General features: G+C 36.8%; 1 protein-coding gene across 2 annotated transcripts; it reads right to left on the reverse strand.

The window, feature by feature from the left end:
* Nucleotides 1-4,984: 4,984 nt before the first annotated feature.
* Nucleotides 4,985-18,683, reverse strand: LAMTOR3 (late endosomal/lysosomal adaptor, MAPK and MTOR activator 3). 2 transcript variants are annotated; one of them, XM_010371639.2, is made up of 7 exons: nt 18,488-18,683; nt 18,109-18,154; nt 16,105-16,139; nt 11,055-11,113; nt 9,300-9,433; nt 7,841-7,904; nt 4,985-5,848 (listed from the first exon to the last, which is right to left on the reverse strand). In XM_010371639.2, exons 2-7 carry the CDS (start codon nt 18,115-18,117, stop codon nt 5,775-5,777), a joined length of 375 nt encoding a protein of 124 aa, XP_010369941.1. In that variant the 5' UTR covers nt 18,118-18,154; nt 18,488-18,683; the 3' UTR covers nt 4,985-5,774. The 2 variants fall into 2 exon arrangements, with proteins under 2 accessions (XP_010369941.1, XP_030770733.1); XM_030914873.1 differs by having other exon boundaries at nt 18,433-18,647.
* Between the last annotated feature and the right edge of the window lie 1,000 nt (nt 18,684-19,683).

Genomic DNA, 19,683 nt, shown 5'->3' on the forward strand with positions numbered 1-19,683 from the left:
TGCAGCTACTGATCTGGCAAATGCCTTTTTCTCCTTCCCTGTCCATAAGCCCCACCAACAGCAGTATGCTTTCAGCTGGTAAGGCCAACAACATACCTTTACTGTCCTACCCCAAGGGTGTATCAGCTCTCTGACCCTATGTCATAATTTCTCCACAGGGTCTTTGATCGCATTTCCCTTCCACAAGACATCACAGTCGTCTATTACATTGATGACATTACGTTGACTGGACCTAGTCAACAAGAAGTAGCAAATACCCTAGACATATTGGTGAGACATTTGTCTCAGAGAGTGGGAAATAAATATGACAAAAATTCAAATGCCTTCCAATTTACCAAAATTTCTAGGGGTCCAGTGTTGTGGGACATGTCAAGATATCTCTCCTAAGGTAAAGAATAACTTGTTGCATCTGGCCCTCTGACAATAAAACAAACAAACAAACAAACAAAACAAAACAGTACATACCTAACAAGCATCTTTGGATTTTGGAGGCAACATTGTTTTCCATATTGCTCATGTAATTCATTGTTCTTACCATGTTGCCCATAATCCTGGAGCAGCTGGCTTGAGAAAATGGTAGAATAGCCTTTTGAAAGCTCAGTTACAGCACTAGGTAGGTGGCGGTATCTTGCAGGGCTGAGGGAATGTTCTCCAGGAGGCTATATATGCTGTAAAATCAGCATCCAATATATGGTGTTCTTTCTTCCAGAGCCAGTATTCACAGATCCAGCAATGAAATGGGTGGAAATGGGAGCTGTGCCACTCACTATCACCCCTTGTCCACTGGAACAATTTTTGTTTTCTGTCCCCAAGTTCCTATGCTCTTTAGTTCTAGAAGACTTTGTTCCAAAACCAGTAATACCTCAACCAGGAGACACAATGATTCTATTAAACTGGACATTAAGATTACCACTCTGCCACTTTGCACTCATCATGCCTCTGAATCAACACATAGAGAGTTACTGTACTGACTACGGTGACTAGTCCTGATTGCCTGGGGAAACTGGGCTGCTACTGCACAAGGAAATAAAGAAGGATATGTCTGGAATACAGGAGATCCACTAGATCTGTTTTACCAAGCCCTGATTAAAGTCAATGGAAAACTTCAAAACCCAATACAGCCAGGACAACGAATGGCTGAGATTCTTCAGGAATGAAGGTTTGGAATACCTTACCAGGCAGAATCCCAAATAGCCAAGCTGCTTGCTGAGAGCAAGGAAATATGGAATAGCCAGTACAAGGTGTTAAAAATACCAGCTACAACCACGTCCAATTGCCAAAACAAGAACTGTGATTATGTCTGTGTACTTATGTATACAATATATATATATTGCACATACACACATTACACACATATATATACTGAACAAATCTTTTTCCCCCTCCTTTATCCTCTTAGCTAATGTAAGATATCTTAACAGTAGTATCCTTACATTGCAGTATTAAGGTACAGGATAGCAAGGAAAAAAGTGATCACCAAAGGACTTTGCATCCTCCTTTGGGGAATGGATTGCATCCTCTTCTGAGGAAACCTCCTCCAGGGAATATTCGTGGTTGTACATGTTAGAAGTACAACCTAGTTACTGTCTTTATTTGAATAGAGACTAAAATATGGTTTAAGATGCATACAGGCCAGGTGCAGTGGCTCATGCCTGTAATCCCAGCACTTTGGGAGGCTAAGGCAAGCAGATCACCAGAGGTTGGGAGTTCAAGATCACCCTGGCCAACATAGCAAAAGCCCGTCTCTACTAAAAATACAAAAATCAGCCAGGTGTGGTGGTGTACGTCTGTAATCCCAGCTACTCGGGAGGCTGAGGCAGGAGACTCGCTTTAACCCGGAAGGCAGAGGTTGCAGTGAGCTGAGATCGGGCCACAGCACTCCAGCCTAAGTGGCAGAGTGAGACTGTCTCACAAAAAAACAAAACAACAACAAAAAACCCAAAAAATATGCATACAGGTGCCAAGCTGACTAGGAGTGGACTGTGAAGGTTAGTTTTGTGCATCAACTTGGCTAGGACACATTGCCTAGTTATTAAAACTTGAATCTAGGTACTCCTGTGGATGTATTCTGTAGATGTACTTAACATTTATAATCCCCTACATTTAAGCAGAAAGAGATAATCCTCCATAACGTGGGTGAGACTCAACCAATCAACTGAAAGGCCTTAAGAGCAAACCTGAAGTTTCCAAGAGGAAGAACTTTTGCTCCCAAACCGCAGCCTCAGCTCCTACCTGAGACTTTTCGGTCTTCTGACCTGTCCCACAGATTTTAGACTTGCCAGTCTCCACAATCGCATAAGCCACTTCCTTGAAATAAATACTCATATATCCAACTGCTTCTTCTTCTTTGGAAGCCCTGAGATAACTTTCTTCCCCAAATATCCCATTTTATTGTTTGTTGAAATATTTTATTTCTAATTTTAATATTTTTGAACAGTTAAAAACTCAAAGTACAATGAAGTTTACAATGAAAAGGAGCACTCCCGGGATCCTTATCCCCCAGGTATCTAGTTCCACTCCTTGGAGACTGCCAATGTGATCAGGTTCTTCCATGTATGTCTTCAGAGACAGTCTACCATATACAAACAAATATGAATACACGTTTTTCTTCTTATACATCAATTGTAGCATGCCACACAGTTTCACACCATGCTTTTCTCGATAAACATTATTATGCCTTAGAGATCCTTTCATCTCAGTACCTAAAGCACTTCTTCATTCCTTTTTCCATTGGGCAAATGAAATTTGTTTCACCAATCCTGTATAATTTATTATCTAAAGTGAGACACTGAGAGTGAAAGGAGCATGATTAATAATTATACCAAGAACAGCAGGTATAAACTGATAGTGTTGAAAAAGCCAGAGCATACGGTTATCCTACCTATGGCAGATATTTAGGTTGCTTCCAATTCTTTGATATTACCAAGTTGCAAAGAATATACTTGTAAATACATACTTTTGCAAATCTATGTGCTTTGTTTGGTAGGATAAATTTCTAGAAGTGGAACTGCAGGGCAAAAGGTTATGTATGTGAATTTAAGTTTCACAGACTGCCAACTGCTGTACATAAAGAGTATAACAAGTTACACTTCCCTAGCAGGCAGAGAGAATGCCTGCCCTACTTATTGGATAATCCTTTTCCCATTGTGATCCCATCTTTATCACAATGTTTTAAGCCCTCACATGTATGATACTGAAATCTTTTTTGGGTGAATACATACCATTGATATCTAATTGTGCATTCAGTTCTGTACTACCTTTCAAAAATAGTTAATCTAGGTTTCTATTACCCTTTCAAAAACTTCTTAGCTATTTTCACCTACTTATTTTTCCAGATGAACTATGGGATAGTTTCTCTATTATACCCCTTCAGAAATTTTAACAGTGGCAGCATTCAACATGTAAAGCTTAAGTAGCTCCATTTATAATCATTTCTTTTTCTAGTTTTCGATATACAATTATTACCTGCAAATAGAAATCTGGCCACCTCATTTCTAAAAGACATTGTTTAATGCACCATTGCACTGGCAACATTTCCTGAACATTATTAAATAATAATCCAGATAATGGGAATTCTGGATTTTAATGAGTACATCTAATATTTCAATTGTAACAATTAACTACAGTCATGTGTTGCTTAACAATGTGGATACATTTCAAGACATGCTTTGTTAGGTGATTTCATCATTATATGGACATCATACTGTACTGACAGGAACCTCAGATAGTATAGCCTACTACTACACACCTAGGCTATATGGTATAGCCTGCTGTTCTGACCACCCTCGTATGTGGTCTTTCATTAACTGCAACATCATTATATGGGACATGGCTGTATTTATAGTTTTTTTGCAAGTAAAGCATTATATCTCTTGCTTCTATTTTATTTGTAAAGGCTATTTTCTTGCCTATTTTAGGTGCCTCTAGTCTGTGGTTCTATACCATCCTATGTATAGCTTTATCATAGCACTTTCTATATACCTGCTCCTTTACTGACCTCTAAGTTCTTTAAAGGACAGTATCACAAATTAATCTCATATTTACACTGGAAGGAGGGTGGAAGGATGGAAGGAAGAAAAAGTAGCACATGGCCTGGTGCTGTGGCTCACACGTGTAATACTAGCATTTTGGGAGGCCAAAGCAGACAGATCACTTGAGGTCAGGAGTTCAAGACCAGCCTGGCCAACATGGTGAACTCCTATCTCTACTGAAAATACAAAAATTTGCCAAGCGCGATGGTGTAAGACTGTAATCCCAGCTACAAGAGAGAATGAGGCATGAGAACAGCTTGAACCCAGGAGGCAGAGGTTACAGTGAGGCAAGATCATGCCACCACTGCACTCCAGATGGGGCAACATGGCAAGACTCTGTCTCTAAAAAAAAAAAAAAAAAAACAAAGAAAAAGCAGCACAGCACCTAGCCAATTGCCTCACTGCACAATTCTAGGGATAACAATCACACATATTCTATGTGAAAAGCAACTCCCAGAGCATAGAAATATGATGTGACATGAATGGTGTTTCTTAGAATTGTGCAATGTGATAGCTCTGCTGACTGGCACACAGGTGCTCAATGCATATGTACTGAACTGTTCCAGGGAACAATTGATTGTCAAAGAAACTAGAAAGAAATTAACAACTCTGAATGATAGACTGGATTCCTGAACATAAAGGGCATATTCTAGAACTGTAGTACCTCTTTCATGGAGATTAAATTAGGTTCATGCCTGAGGTTTCTTGGTTTCTTTCCTTTTTTGTTTTTGAGACGGAGTCTCTGTTGCCCAGGCTAGGGTGCAGTGGCACAATCTCGGCTGACTGCAACCTGAGGTTTATTTTCCAATTAACAGTTTATACTACCGTAAAACAATCTCCAAATCAATACCTACAAGAAACACTCATTATTTATTCATGTGGCTGAAAGAGTAATTATGTTTAGATTTTTGGAAAAAGTCTGAACAAAAAAAGGACCTATATAGTGCTCAAACTATATTTTTAAAAATACTATTTTATTTTTACTCACGTATGAAAAAAATGGCTATACTATCATGTTTACATACATACTAACATTGGAAACAGAATAACGAATTGTATTTAAATTTTATAAAGAACACACAAATATTAAAACACTGATTGGTTACAGAAAGCAGAGTCTGAGGAGAAACCATTAGCTATAATTTTCATTTTCATTAAAGAGCAGCACCCTCTGAGAATAATCAAACTGATTAGTAATATTCATCTATACTGCAAAATAATATGTACAAAGTAAAGTTAGTGATTGTACTGATTTTATTACTTTTATCAAGCCATTTTATGTTCCTCACTCAATGCAAAGAAATAAAACATAATCTGAAGAAAAATATGTCCTTATTATTATTCACAATAAAAAGTTGGCTTCATTCTGCAAGCCTGGGCACATTGTACAATTGGGAGCACTTAACAGCTCAAGTGGATCAATGTACCAGTTTGATTCTGATCCACTGAACAGAATCTCTCATCCATATCTGGCGACCAGACTAACTCCATGGGAGCTGTGATAGAGTGAACCATTTCTGTGGTAACCCTAGATCTCACTAAATAAGAAAGACCCTACACCAGAAAATATAGCAACTGATCTATCTATAAATTAACATCTATATGCTAGCTCTTTAGTATAAGTTGGAAAAAGTGGCCCTTTCTTGAGCACATGGATAAAAGTATTATTGTAGTCTAAAGATTGCTGGATTGATAGTGTGTTATTATAATGAAGATAAGGTACACACTGAAACCACTGTCAGATTAAGAAACTTCCACAACTTGTCTCAATTCTTCAAATAATGGAGCAAGTTCCTTTTCTAGGCTGACAATTAGTCCTAAAATAAAGAGATTAAGAAAAGTACATGTTAGAAAAATGCTCCTCAAAGTCTGAAACTCAAATTTCCTCAAGCCCAAAATACACAGTTACCAAAAGTAAATCAGAACATAGTTTATTTCCCATGATTGAAACAAAATACAGGTTGAATATCCCTAATCCAAAATGCCGGGTACCAGTGTTTTGAATTATGGAATATTTGTACAATACTTACTAGTTGAACATCCCTAATCCAAAAATCTCAAATATGAAATGTTCCAGTGAGCATTTTCTTTGAATGCCATATTGGTGCTCAGAAAATTTCAGACTTTAGAATGTTTTGGATTTCAGATTTTTGGATGAGGGATGTTCAACCTGTACTATAACCCTAAATAAAGCAACCAAAAACTCCGTAGTCATTAATAAGTTTATTTTCAGCACCTATTACTAAAGTAAATGAATGAAAAATACTTATATATTAGGAAATACAGAATAAATTACATGCACTATAATTTGTTAGAGTTTTAGAATGAAAATCTTAATTTATACCTGTTTCAAAATTTGCACTGACTCAGAAATAATACATATAATTTTTACTAAATCAGGCATACTTTTGTCTCTGAGCAAATTTTAACGGATTACATCAAAAGATAGGTAGATAGCTTCTATACTGAACAAAGGAAATCAGAAATTTATTTTTATAAATTCAACAAAGCTAAGATATAAATATTTCAAATGAAAAAATATTTTAAAAATAAATGGTAGAGTATAAAACACACTGGAGTTCACTGATGAACCTCCTGGGAGATAAACATCTAGAAATCAGCATATCTAGCTTCTCCTTAGTTTACTAGAGTGAAAGGCTACCTACCTCAAACACAGCCTGTTTTATGTTCAAACAAATAAAGATCTTTCTCTGTCTTATAGAACACAAAAAGCATCTGGACTCTCAAGGAAAGGGTCCAAGTACTAAAATACTGTTCTGTACATTATCATAATATATAACAACTGGTGACTTGGTATGTGATAGGTCATGTATCAAAATTGAGATTTAGTATATTTCATAAATATACTTAAAATCTAAACACCATTACTATCCTATATAATTCAGAAAGTGCTTTTACATATAGTATTTTACAGATTTCTAAAATGTTTCAAAATGGAAGAGATCTAATAGATCATCAAATCTAAATCTCTCATTCTAAAGATAAGGTATCTAAGCACAGGCTTCAGTGACATAGCTAGAAGAACTTGCTCAGCTTGGGAGAAAAACCAAACAGAAAAAAAATATATTATAATTCTCAACAGCAATCAAATCTAAAGGAGACAGACCTTTTAATAAAAATCCTACTTTATATAAAATGAAGTAAAAAAATTACAACCAAGTGAATAGTCATTATTTTACACATAAATATTCGGTGAAGGTATTGGATACAATGGAATTTTACTATCCTCTATAAAGGATACAGCTTCCTAGCATTTGTTCTCAAATTCTTCAGTTCTTAAGAAGAATGAGACTACGTTCATCATATTCAGGCTCTTTAAATTCTCAATCACATTCATTTTCCCCATTAGGTAAAATTTAAAAAATTCTAATTTAATAGATTGGTCTATAACTCATCAATCATTTTAATGCATTTTGTTGGGCTATCCTCACCTTGTTTTCTTAAACTGCTGTAATGGGAGCAAGATGTAGTATTCAAGATAATATTTAATTTTCCTGTCTCCAACAGCAACAACAACAACAAAAAATCACTTACCCATACGGTCTCATTTGAACTAGAAAATAACATTGTAAGATGGAGAAAGCATATATTATCTCCATTATACAGATATGGAAATCAGTATTCAGAGAAATCACTTTTCCCAAGACATAGAAAAAAGACAGTGAAACTGGGCCACAAGTTCAAGATTTTTGGCTCTAAATCTACTATTCCTCTTAAATTAAGGTATGGTAATTACATTTTCTTTTTAATTAAGGATTAAAAGTGATATTTAAGGTAATTAAACACACCTGTATTGGCACTGCTGCTGGCTATGAAACTCACCACCAAAGGTAAACGATTAAATTGAACCACCTAAAAAGAAAATAAGAGCCAAATAATACGTTGCATTGTGAAAACGTAGTATAACTAAACTAAAATGTCTTAATCTTTCAAAACCTTTAAAATGATCAATGTTTTAGTCCAACATCATGGTATTACATTATAAAATAGAAAGGAACTTTATATTTCAGTGAATATTTCCATAATTAGTGATGATCTCTTAGAGACATTAACACCATTGAGCCTGGAAAGTTTTTAAGGTGAAATCATGTCTTCATCTTTTTATCTCTGAAGCCCAGCAGAATATCAATTTCATCATAAGGACTTAATAAGTAGTTGATAATTAAATGGATAAATACAGTATTTCTCAGTCATTCAGGTAGGTTTATCTTCACGATATTTTCTGGCTCTTGTGTATTACAGTAATTTAAATTAAATTTAAAATAACTTTAAATCAACTACCTTCAAAAAAAAAATTAGTTTCAATCTAATCCTTATTTGAAATTAAAGGTCAGATGGTTTGGTTATGTTTTACCTAATACACATTAAAATATATAACTCTTAAAATAAAAGACGGGCCTGGCACGGTGGCTCACGTCTGTAATCCTAGCACTTTGGGAGGCTGAGGTGGATGGGATCACTTGAGGCCAGGAGTTCAAGACCAGTCTGGCCAACATGGTGAAAGCCCATCCCTACTAAAAATACAAAAATTAGCCAGGCCTGGTAGCACATGCCTGTAATCCCAGCTACTTGGGAGGCTGAGGCGCGAGAATCTCTTGAACCTGAGAGGCGGAAGTTGCAGTGAGATGAGATCATGCCACTGCACTCCAGCATGGGGCGACACAGCCAGACTCTGTCTCGGAAGAAAAAAAAAAAAGAGTAACTTAACATCAATTGATTAGGAAACATAGCTCTAAAGCACAAGGAATTAATACAGTCTTAAGAAAATATAGCTTGAGATCAAGAGACACGCAAAAACTAACTTCTTTCCCACAAATAATAACCTCATTTATTACATATATATGTTTCCAAAAAATGAGGGAATTAGCAGCAAGAGCAAATTTAATAAACTTTCAAGGAAAGTTTTTTTTAATCTGTTACTACAACAAAAAAAGTGTGTCATCTGAGAAATCATAGTTGTTTAGCTAAGGGCACCATCTACTGGAGATAACAGTGACCTGACTTACTCTTTTTAGGATAACATGTACTTTATTAAGTCACTTAATTACTTTTCCATCGTAATTATTTCCTGGTATAAAATGTGAAGAAAATTACTACCGTTTAACACAACCAATTTGAAGGCTACAATTTTACAATTTCATCCCCTTCAAAACTAAAATTGAGAACTATAACACAAACTATTTTATATATAAAAGGCACAAAAATGACATCTGAAATCAGCAAATCATTTGATAATTATGAACTTACCTGGTAGGTGTTATAGTAACAGATGATACTTTTATTTTTTGAAAGTCCAAGTTTGCTCCCTTGGTCCGTTGCCAGGGCAAAAGTGGATAAGAAACCAGGTCGCAACGCATGCTCCGGAGCATTGTCATTGGCCACTAGAAAAATAAGTGATTTAAATAAAAATTATGCAGAGGATATGGTAGAGAGATTTACAGCCCTTTTTCATAAACCTCTTTTTAAAATTGAGCACAAAGGTTACGTTTCACAATACTGAAAATCATATCACTAATGGGGTCTCATCACTAATCAGGAAAAATTGCTCAATCAAAAGTTCACTGATCACAAATAAGAGAAGAAATGCTGACTCTCACAATTTTTTTAAATTTTAAAAAGAAAATTAAATGTTTATATTTTCTTGATATCTAACTTAAAACATAGATTAATCAACTACATTTAACTGGTTATCTGAGGACTAGGCTAGAATAAACTAATGAAAAAAGTTACAAAACTTCTGCTCTTATAAAACCCACAGCAAGGAGTATCTCTCATAGATATTAGCAATCTGCAGCTAGTTACCTGTTTCATGTTTCTCTCACTCATTAAAAGGTACGCATGGAGTTTGTTGTATTAATGAGTGCAGGGCTCAAGGCTTTAACATAGAGATCCTCATGAAAAACATTAGAACTGGAAAATCTGAGATTATTTTGTTCAAATCCCTCATTACAGAATTGAGAGAAAGCAAGTAATCTGTCCACAGCCATTCAACGACCATTTTATAGTGAGTTAGAAAGCACACTGGACCACACATCAGGAGATGATGGGTTCTGTTACTGACTCACGCCCGACTTTGGACTGCAATGTTTGAAGATTATAAACCATGGGACCTCCTTTGTTGATATTCCATGTTCTTATAATGTGTTTGTCAAAATTCTCCCAGAAATAGAATTAATGTCTATTATAGAAATGCTTATAATCTTTACAAATTCATGCAGTTTATTAATAAGAATCTAAGACACAGCTAACTCTCCATTGAAACTGCTAATGAAGTCCAAGTGTCTTTGCACTTTATCACCTTCACTTATAAAATGAAAGAACTAAATCAGTTGACTTCTAAACTTCCGTTCATTTCTAAAGTCTAAAATTATCTGACATATATGACAACTTCAGGTGGAAAACTGTACACAAAATATACAGAACATTATCCAATCTTTAATGTTTGATAAAGCCATTACAGTGTCCCAAAAAAACTAGGAACATCCATGCTCGTAATACCATAAAATAAAAATAGTAAATATTGTCTGAATCCACACTGACTCTCTGTGACATCATGTTTACTTATGATTCAAATACATGGGTATTATCCTAAAACAACTAGCAATTTGATAAAATGTGTGTGTGTGTGTGTGTGTGTGTGTGTGTATGTAATGTAGGGGTGTCTGTGTGTATATCTAGCTGCATACACGCTCACTCTCATCACTTAGATTTACTAATGGTTTACGTTGCACTGTAAATGTCTTTAACGGGAAATGGGTCTGTGATAAATCCATGCTTAAACTCTAGATGTTAACATGATACACGTGATATATAATACATTGTAGATTCAAATTCAACCTTCAACATACAAAAGCAAACACTTCTGCCAATACTAAGACCATCATCTCCTAAAATGTACTAAAATGAATTTTACATGTTTGGTGCTGTACTACTCAGATGTAAATTACACACATTTTTAGTCAAAAGCAAAGAAGGTATTTGCATTTAAATGTTCACTTTTACCTTTAATAACAGGTACTCCATCTCTATCTGACACAACAATGGCATGGAGCCCTTCAACACTAGAAAAAGAAAATAGTTAAAATATAAAAAAGCTAAAATACAAAATATTTCATTTTCTCAAGCTATGCACCTCAAAGACATAATAATTCTCATGTATTTTCTGAAAAACCATAGGCCCCCAAAATTCTCCCAGAAATGGAATCAATGTGTATTATAGAAATGTTTATAATATTTACAAATTCATGCAGTTTATTAATAAGAATCTAAGACAAAGCTAACTCTCCATTAAAACTGCTAATGAATGATCAGTCCATGGTTTCCAAAAGCATGAAAGATGATCAGCCGTGGCTACAGTGACAAAAAAGAGCCTTTTTCCTTTTTTATTCATGCAAATATTAAATGGTCGGTGTTTGTGGCACTTAATACTTTGATACTATGAAAAACAGAAATAAGCACAATCATTGCCTTCACGTGGCTTACGATCTAAAAAGTGAGTGTGTTATCAATAATCTCACAAGAACAAACGTAAAACTAAAACTGGGGGCAAGTATTGTTAAAAAGTTCATAGGGGCCAGGCACGGTGGCTCACGCCTGTAATCTCAACACTTTGGGAGGCTGAGGCGGGTGGATCACAAGGTCAAGAGATTGAGATTATCCTGGCTAACACGGTGAAACCCCGTCTACTGAAAATACAAAAAAAAAAAAAAAAAAAAAAAAATTAGCCGGGCGTGGTGGTGGGCACCTGTAGTCCCAGCTACTCAGGAGGCTGAGGCAGAATGGCATGAACCCGGGAGGCGGAGCTTGCAGTGAGCTGAGATCATGCCACAGCACTCCAGCCTGGGCAACAAAGCAAGACTCTGTCTCAAAAAAAAAAAAAAAAAAAAAGTTCATAGGGATATGAGAACCTAGAAAACAGGAGGTTGATGCAGACAGAGAGTGGACCAGGGAAGGCTTTCCTGGAGGCAGTAATACCTCAGCTGAGATGTTATGGCACTAAGTGAAAAGACGTGGAAAGACTGTTCCTGGCTGAAGAAACAGGGCAAAACAAATGAAGGCCATGCAGCAATCCTTTCAGCCATGCTTACCTAAGAAGTAGTAAGCAGAATGGTCAAGCTATAGCTCTAAAGTTAGAAAGACCTGGGTTCCAGTCCAGGCTCTGCCACTGATTATTTATGCTGTCTTGAGCTAGTTATGAAACCTTTATAAGCCTCAGATTAACTATCTGAAAAATGGGAATAACTGTACTTACTTAGATATTGTGAAATTTAATACAACGCACATAAAGTGTAGGCTGGCACATAATTCGAAAATATCACTCATTAACTAGTACCAATGGTGTCAATTGTGCACAGTGACAATGACATAATTTATCACCAAAGTTTAAGTACTAAATAATCAGTGAGAATCCCTGGGAAATTAGCAATTAAGAAATACATAGAGTAGAGCACAAAAGTACTGTGTTAAAAAATATAAGGTGATACTCCTCAACTTTCAACATTTATGCAAAACCCTTTCATTGTAACATAAAACTTACAGTCCTGTAACTATCTTATGGAATCTATAAACTACAACTCAGAGATATGTTCAATATCCCTACAGCAACCCGGAATTATCTATTCTTTGCATTAACTTTAAAGTGTTAACTTTAATATATTAACTAAGGAATAAGAAATACTATATTAACCTTATGTTTAAATACTGACATTAAATTTTTAAAAACCCCATTGTCAAAAACTTTTAAATCAGAGAAGTGTTATTAAATGTGAGTGGAAAATGTTACAAACAAAATCATTTGTCTTCCTTACATAAAAAATAAGAATAAAATAAGTTTATCAATGACTTTTATACTATTTTTATCCTATTATTAGCATGATTTCCTATTCATTCAATCCTAAACTTATTTATGGATTAAAATATTTCTCTAAGATTAATACATAACTTAGGCCAGGCACGGTGGCTCAGGCCTGTAATCCCAGCACTTTGGGAGGCCTAAGTGGGCAGATCACCTGAGGTCAGGAGTTTGAGACTAGCCTGGCCAACATGATGAAACTCCGTCTCAACTAAAAATACAAAAATTAGCCGAGTGTGGTAGTGCTTGTCTGTAATCCCAGCTACTTGGGAGACTGAGGCATGAGAATCGTTTGAACCTGTGTTGCAGTAAGCCAAGACCGCGCCACTGCACTCCAGCCTGGGTGACAGAATGAGACTGTTTCAAAAAAAAAACCAAAAAACAAACAAAAAAACAACAACAGATAAATACATAAAATAAATACATTCTTCTAAGTTAAAAACTAGATTATATAAAACATATCCTACAGATATTTTTACATATGCCAATTATTCTGTGCAGTTACCAAAAGCAACATCATTTGAAACAGTAAAGCATTAAAAACCCAACTGTCCATCAAGAAGGACAAGGTAAGATATGATATACACCTACAAAGGAATACTCTGCAGTCATGAGAAAGAGGAAGTTCTCTATGTACCAGGAAAGATTACTCTCAAAGTTACATTCTTAAGTGAAAAAATACAGTTTAGAACAGTGTATACAAGCAGCAATAAATTATGTACCAAAATGTGCAGGCATATGTTTATGCTGTATGTATAAATATGTGTATATACATGTCTGCTCATAGGTACATAAAATATCTCTACAGATAATGGTGGGTGCCTCTGTGAGGGGAAACTGTGCATGTGGCTGGAGAGGAAGGATGGGCAGCTACTCACTCTATGTTCAGTGAACTCTTGGATCTGAACTTTATGAATGTGCTACCTACTCTCAAAATAAATTAAAAACAGGTAATAAATTAAGAAACCACAAAAATGTTTAGAAAAATTAGTGCCACCACAGGTAGCTTCTTTTTTAAAATTTCCATGGAAATTACTTTAAACACAACTAATGCTCCAAAGAAAATAAAAGGACTTTCTTTCTGATGGACTTCACAGAGAAATGAATTCAAGAAAGTAGAAAAATTACTTACACTCTTAAGTATATAATTTTTGAAATCAGGTCACAAATATAAAAGCTGTTTTCAATTCTACATACAATGCACAAAGAGTAATATGAATAGATTTTACTAATAATTAAAAATAACTGGCTCATGAAGAGATATTACACTTTTAGAAGAAATGAATTAAATTTTGTGAAACATTCTGAAGAATCATTCAGAAGAGCACAGGTCAAGAAATCTAAACCTTAAGCTTACTAAAACCACCATTTTTTTCTAAAAACAAATGTTGCATTACTAATCAAAGTCATCAGATTTAGTTTTATACACATAATTATGAAATATTTGATTATTTTAAAACATACAAAGTGGGATTATTAAAGCCTGAGACTACTTCGGGTCACAACCAGATTTTAAATTGCAAACGCAAGAATGATATTTTGCAGAGAATTCAAAAAATGCACAAAAACACACATTTCATTAGTATCCGTAGCTGGCAGACTTTGTTACTGAGAGGCACTGAGGTTCAACAGTTAAAAGCATGAATCCATGACTCTGAAGCAGGATGCCTGCATCCAAACCCATACATCTAGCAACAAATCAAAGTGTATTCTACTATTCTTCATGAATGTTCAAAACATTATTATTTCTTCATTATTATTGTTCTGGGATGCAGTAAGCCTATTTTCAATAATGATATGAGTTGAACTGGCTTTTTTTCATTATTTAAAAAAAACCTGACAGTACTAATACCTTTCCTGCCATTATGAAAGATTTTCATAAAGCTTTTAACAAATATCCTTTAACTGAATTTATTTCTTGGATAAGCACGACAACCTGATATTTCCCCTTTTGTTAAAAGATAAAAGACATCCAAATGCAAAGAAGAAATAAGCATATACTTTCCAATTATTTCTGATCAACATTAGAACTACTCAGTAATATAATAAATACTTTTGGTATTATTCTCTGATTCCTTTATACAGACAGCTTCACCATACCCAGTGTCACACGCTCTTTATGATTTTCAGAGTACACTTAATAGTTAAAATGAGATCGCCATTGTCTGAAACATCTTTGATACTTATAATCACAGATGATGTAATTAGAATCAATTATTGCTTTGTTTATTAGATCTCCAGATGAATAATGGGTATCTTTCTGGTGGGTTTATAACTTAAGAACATTGAATGCAATTTTGCTATTTCTTCAATAAGAGATGCTAACACTCAACAGAGGATTGTAAATCACTAAGACTTCTAAGTGAATTAACTGCACTATTAACTATTTCATCATATCGCCAGTGTAGTGGGGTATCTCTCCCTTCCAATTTGAGCACCCTTTCTTTATGCTAAGGTAACTACAGAAAAATACAGAAAGTCCTCATTTTGCACAGTTTCAATATGCACATTTTAGTTAGTATGGTTAAGTACCACCACTCCCTGCAGAAGAGCACAGGTCAAATTTTAGTTAGCATGGCATAATACCTGAATAACTGCATAAAGTATAAACTTTTCTACTTTAATTTGTAGACTAATTTTTTAGTCTACAAATCATAACATAAATAATAATTATGTAATTAAGAGATGCACATTGTCATCAGTAACCAGCCACATCATTTCTTTCAAAGTATGTTGATGGTTGGTCACTGTGCATCTGTTATGCAGTTCATGCAGAGATAGCAAAGCATGTAGTTTTGTACCTCCTTGTCTCCCAATGATAAAGTATGTGACATTTAGAAAAAGAGATAATAAAAAGAGGAAACTGGCCAACAAAGATGAAATACAGCAAAGAAATGAAAAGTAATAATGTTGGAAGTGAATTTCAAATAAAGAGTTATAGAAGAAAGAGGAGACCAAAGGAATGCTGACACTATCCCTCTAGATACACAGAGAACTCAGTGAAGGCAAACTTATTGACATAAATGAGGAAAGCGGTTGTGATGAAAATTTTCCAGAGGACATGATGCTGGCAAAAAATATTCATATTAAAGGAAATCTCAAGAGATACTTCAAAACATTGAAAATACACAGACAAAATACTTCATAAAATTAACATATGGCATATAGAATTTATTCAGTAACAAATTAAAAATTTCTTACCTTGGTAACTTTTTATACAAGAATCGCTTTAGGTCCTGAAAGAGAATATTAAAAAATCATGTTATAATAATAGGCCTTCCACTGTTTTCTAGATCCTGTCCTATCCAAATTTTAGGGACGTTCAGTTATCATTCATAACCCTTCTTGCTGTGTTTTATCTTTCTCTGTCTGATTTGGATGTTTACTAGTCATGCAACTTGGAGTAAGTTAACTACCCTTTCTTCCTTAAGCCTATTTCATTATTTGTTGAATACGGCTAATATAGAACCTACATCATAAGAGTGCTGTTAAAGTTTTTTGAGAAGTTGCATGGATTAGCATACCTAGAAATGGGAAACACAAATACATTTTAGCCATAAAATTACATCATAATTTTCATACAAGTGTTTTATATCCTGTTGCTATTGCGTTCACTTGAGAAGACATTATAAACACCTTTCCAGGTTCAAAGATAGACTTTCCACCATCATTTTAATGGTCTTGGGTAAGGTGATATGACTTCTGTAAGACTGTTGTCTCACGTGATTATCACATTATAAAAATATGCCTTCCATTGTTTCATTATTTGTTGAACTCACCTACTCAACAAATAATGAAACAGTGTAAAGCATATTATTATAATATAATTATTAAAATATTCTGTTTAAGGACCTAAAATAAATTATATATGACTATGTGAGGCAACAGTCTTTTTTTTTTTTTTTGAGACGGAGTTTCGCTCTTGCTGTCCAGGCTGGAGTGCAATGGCACGATCTCGGCTCACTGCAACCTCTGCTTCCCAGGTTCAAGCGATTCTCCTGCCTCAACTTCCGAGTAACTGGCATTATAAGCACCCACAACCACGCCCCAGCTTATTTTTTGTATTTTTAGTAGAGATAGGGTTTCACCATGTAGGCCAGGCTGGTCTCGAACTCCTGACCTCAGGTGATCCACCCGCCTTGGCTTCCCAAAGTGCTGGGACTACAGACGTGAGCCACCACGCCCAGTCCAGTCGTACAGAATATAAGATAAATGGCGAAGTGTGTCAAGTGTTTAACACTAAACACAGTTACAGTTAAGACTAAAGAAATGTAAGACTATTTTATTTTTCTAAGCTGGGGCTCACTGCAACTTCCAAGTTCTGGGCTCAAGCAATCCTTCCGCCTCACTTCCAGCACAGCTGGGACTACAGGGTTATCAACGCGCCTGGTTAATTTTTAAATTTCTTTTTGTAGAACGGGGTCTTACTACGTTGCCCAGGCTGATCTTGAACTCCCAGCCTCAAGTGATCCTTCCATCTCGGCATCCCAAAATGCTGAGATTACAGACTAAGCCACCGCACCGGCCAGAAGATTATCTTATTTTGTCTCATTACACTCTCTCATCCCAGGAATTTCACTGACAATTTAGGTATCAATTTTGACCTCACATGGATTAATCAGATATCTGTTGTTTTGAGCCTCCAACACTTACTATTCTCCAAACCCGAATGATCATTTTATTTCATGTTATGACCATTGGCTTATTTTTGCTCTCATCCTACACACACACACACACACACACACACACCCCTCATTTTATTTCATGTTATGTTTCTAAAGAGGCATGGGTTAGAAATCATCGTAAATTGCTACAATAAACCTAATAAGATATTGTTACCACTTACTGGAAAAAAGTATTCTGGGTACATGTCCTACTGACCAAATTCTGACAGGAAAATCAGTCAACCATCATTCAGAATTTCAAATGGTAAATATACAGAGCCTCTCTTATGCCCCAGCTGGATTGGTGAGTAGGGAGAACATAATTTTCTCAGTCTCAAGCTCCTTAGTGTCCTCCACCCCCATTCGAGGCAGAAACTCAGGATCCTGCAAATTCATTCATATTAGTCTCCCACTTCACATACTAGAGAAAAATAATTAACTGGGATGGGTGGGGATGGGAGGATTTTCTACCTCTCCCCGCTCAGTATTCCCCTCCAAATTCCCCACTCTCCCCTTCCTCTTATGTGGGGGTGTCACTCACATCCGCCATGATGAACCCCTTTCTCTCGCAGGATCAATCTCCACGCCTGGAAGAGAAACTCCCGGTGACTCTTACCTCTTTGGCTTCCTCGTCCTCCCCACCCCCAACTTAATAAGCAAGATCAGCCCTCGTCAGAACCAGGCAAAACCCCCGCGGTTCTAGGGCTTGGCCCAGCGAGCCCAGTGGGAGTCAGAGTGCCCCAACACCCCCACGGGTACTCAGCTGGCACGCCTTACCTCAGCCCACCCCATCCCTGCCCCTCCACCCCAAAGAGCTAGGCCCAAAGAAAAGAAGAGGGGGTCCTCTCCTTCTGTTTAGTCTCACCAGCCGCGCCACCTCCGGGACTAGGCCTCAAACCAGGCAAAGTAGCGCCAGTTACCTGGGGTTTCTGGGTTGCCTGGTTCTCTCCGCTGTCACTTCAGGGACAGCTTTAAAGACAGGTTCCTCCTCAAGCCACCGTCACATGATTGATGACCTCTTCTGCGCTCCGGGAAGCACTTTCTACGCCGTCGCCCCAAGATACTGGATTTCCGGGGGGGCCTGGCGGAAGCTTCGAGGGCGCGGCCGCCCGACGCGCCCCGCCCCTCCCCTCCCCCGCCCACCGCGGACCGCGTCTTGCGCCTGCGCCTTGTGTCACGGGCCGAGGGACGTCAGCTGTGGGGTAGAGGATTTATACGAGCTCGCTGGATCCTGAGGACCCCAGAAAATGCAAGCAAGGTTATGTGTTACAAGACATTCTTGTGCAGAGAGGGTGTATAAATGTCATTTGTTTTTCAGGGTCCGTTATCTTAAAACCTTTTCTTGTAGATGAAGAAATTTGAGGGGATGGTGTGATGAGCTGAAGAACAAGCAACAGATTGCCTGTGATTGGAAGTACCAGGTCCACAGGTTTCTGACTTGTTTCCTAGGTTCTTGTGACTTCCCCACGGGTGCTCTTTACTCAAGGCCTTATCTAGATTGAATGGGGAGGAGCCATGGGTTTTCTGGAGCACTTCAAGCGTCTACTTTTAACATGCAGACACTGGATTACGGGTACTTTCTATGTTCCCTTTTACATCAGAATTTTTAAAAATTAGTAAGATCTCATGTAATAAATAATTGGGGGTGGGGGGGAAAGCCTTGCCGGGTGCGGTGACTGACGCCTGTAATCCCAGCACTTTGGGAGTCTGAGGCGGGACGATCCTTTGAGCCCAGGACTTCCACACCAGCCTGGCAAGATAGAACCCCATCTCTTCTACTACTACTACTACTACTACTACTACTACTACTACCACCACCAACAACAACAACAACAATAAAGAATTAGCCGAACGTGGCGTGCTCCCTCACTCGGGAGGCTGAGGCAGGAGGATTCCTTCAGCCCAGGGTTTGAGGCTGCATTGAGTGGTGATCGCCCCACTGAACTCCAGCTTGAGTGACACAGCGAGATGCTCAAAAGAAAAGCTTCTTTAGAAATCACATCCTCTTTCAGCTACCACCCTGTTTTTCCTCTACTCCCTTTCATAGCCAAATTTTCAGAAAATTTTAGCCTGCTTTTTAATTGCTGCTTGCATGTCACAAATCTAATCAGAGTTC

The sequence above is a fragment of the Rhinopithecus roxellana genome, chromosome 2, assembly GCF_007565055.1.
Source record: "Rhinopithecus roxellana isolate Shanxi Qingling chromosome 2, ASM756505v1, whole genome shotgun sequence".
NCBI classification, from domain to species: Eukaryota; Metazoa; Chordata; class Mammalia; order Primates; family Cercopithecidae; genus Rhinopithecus; species Rhinopithecus roxellana.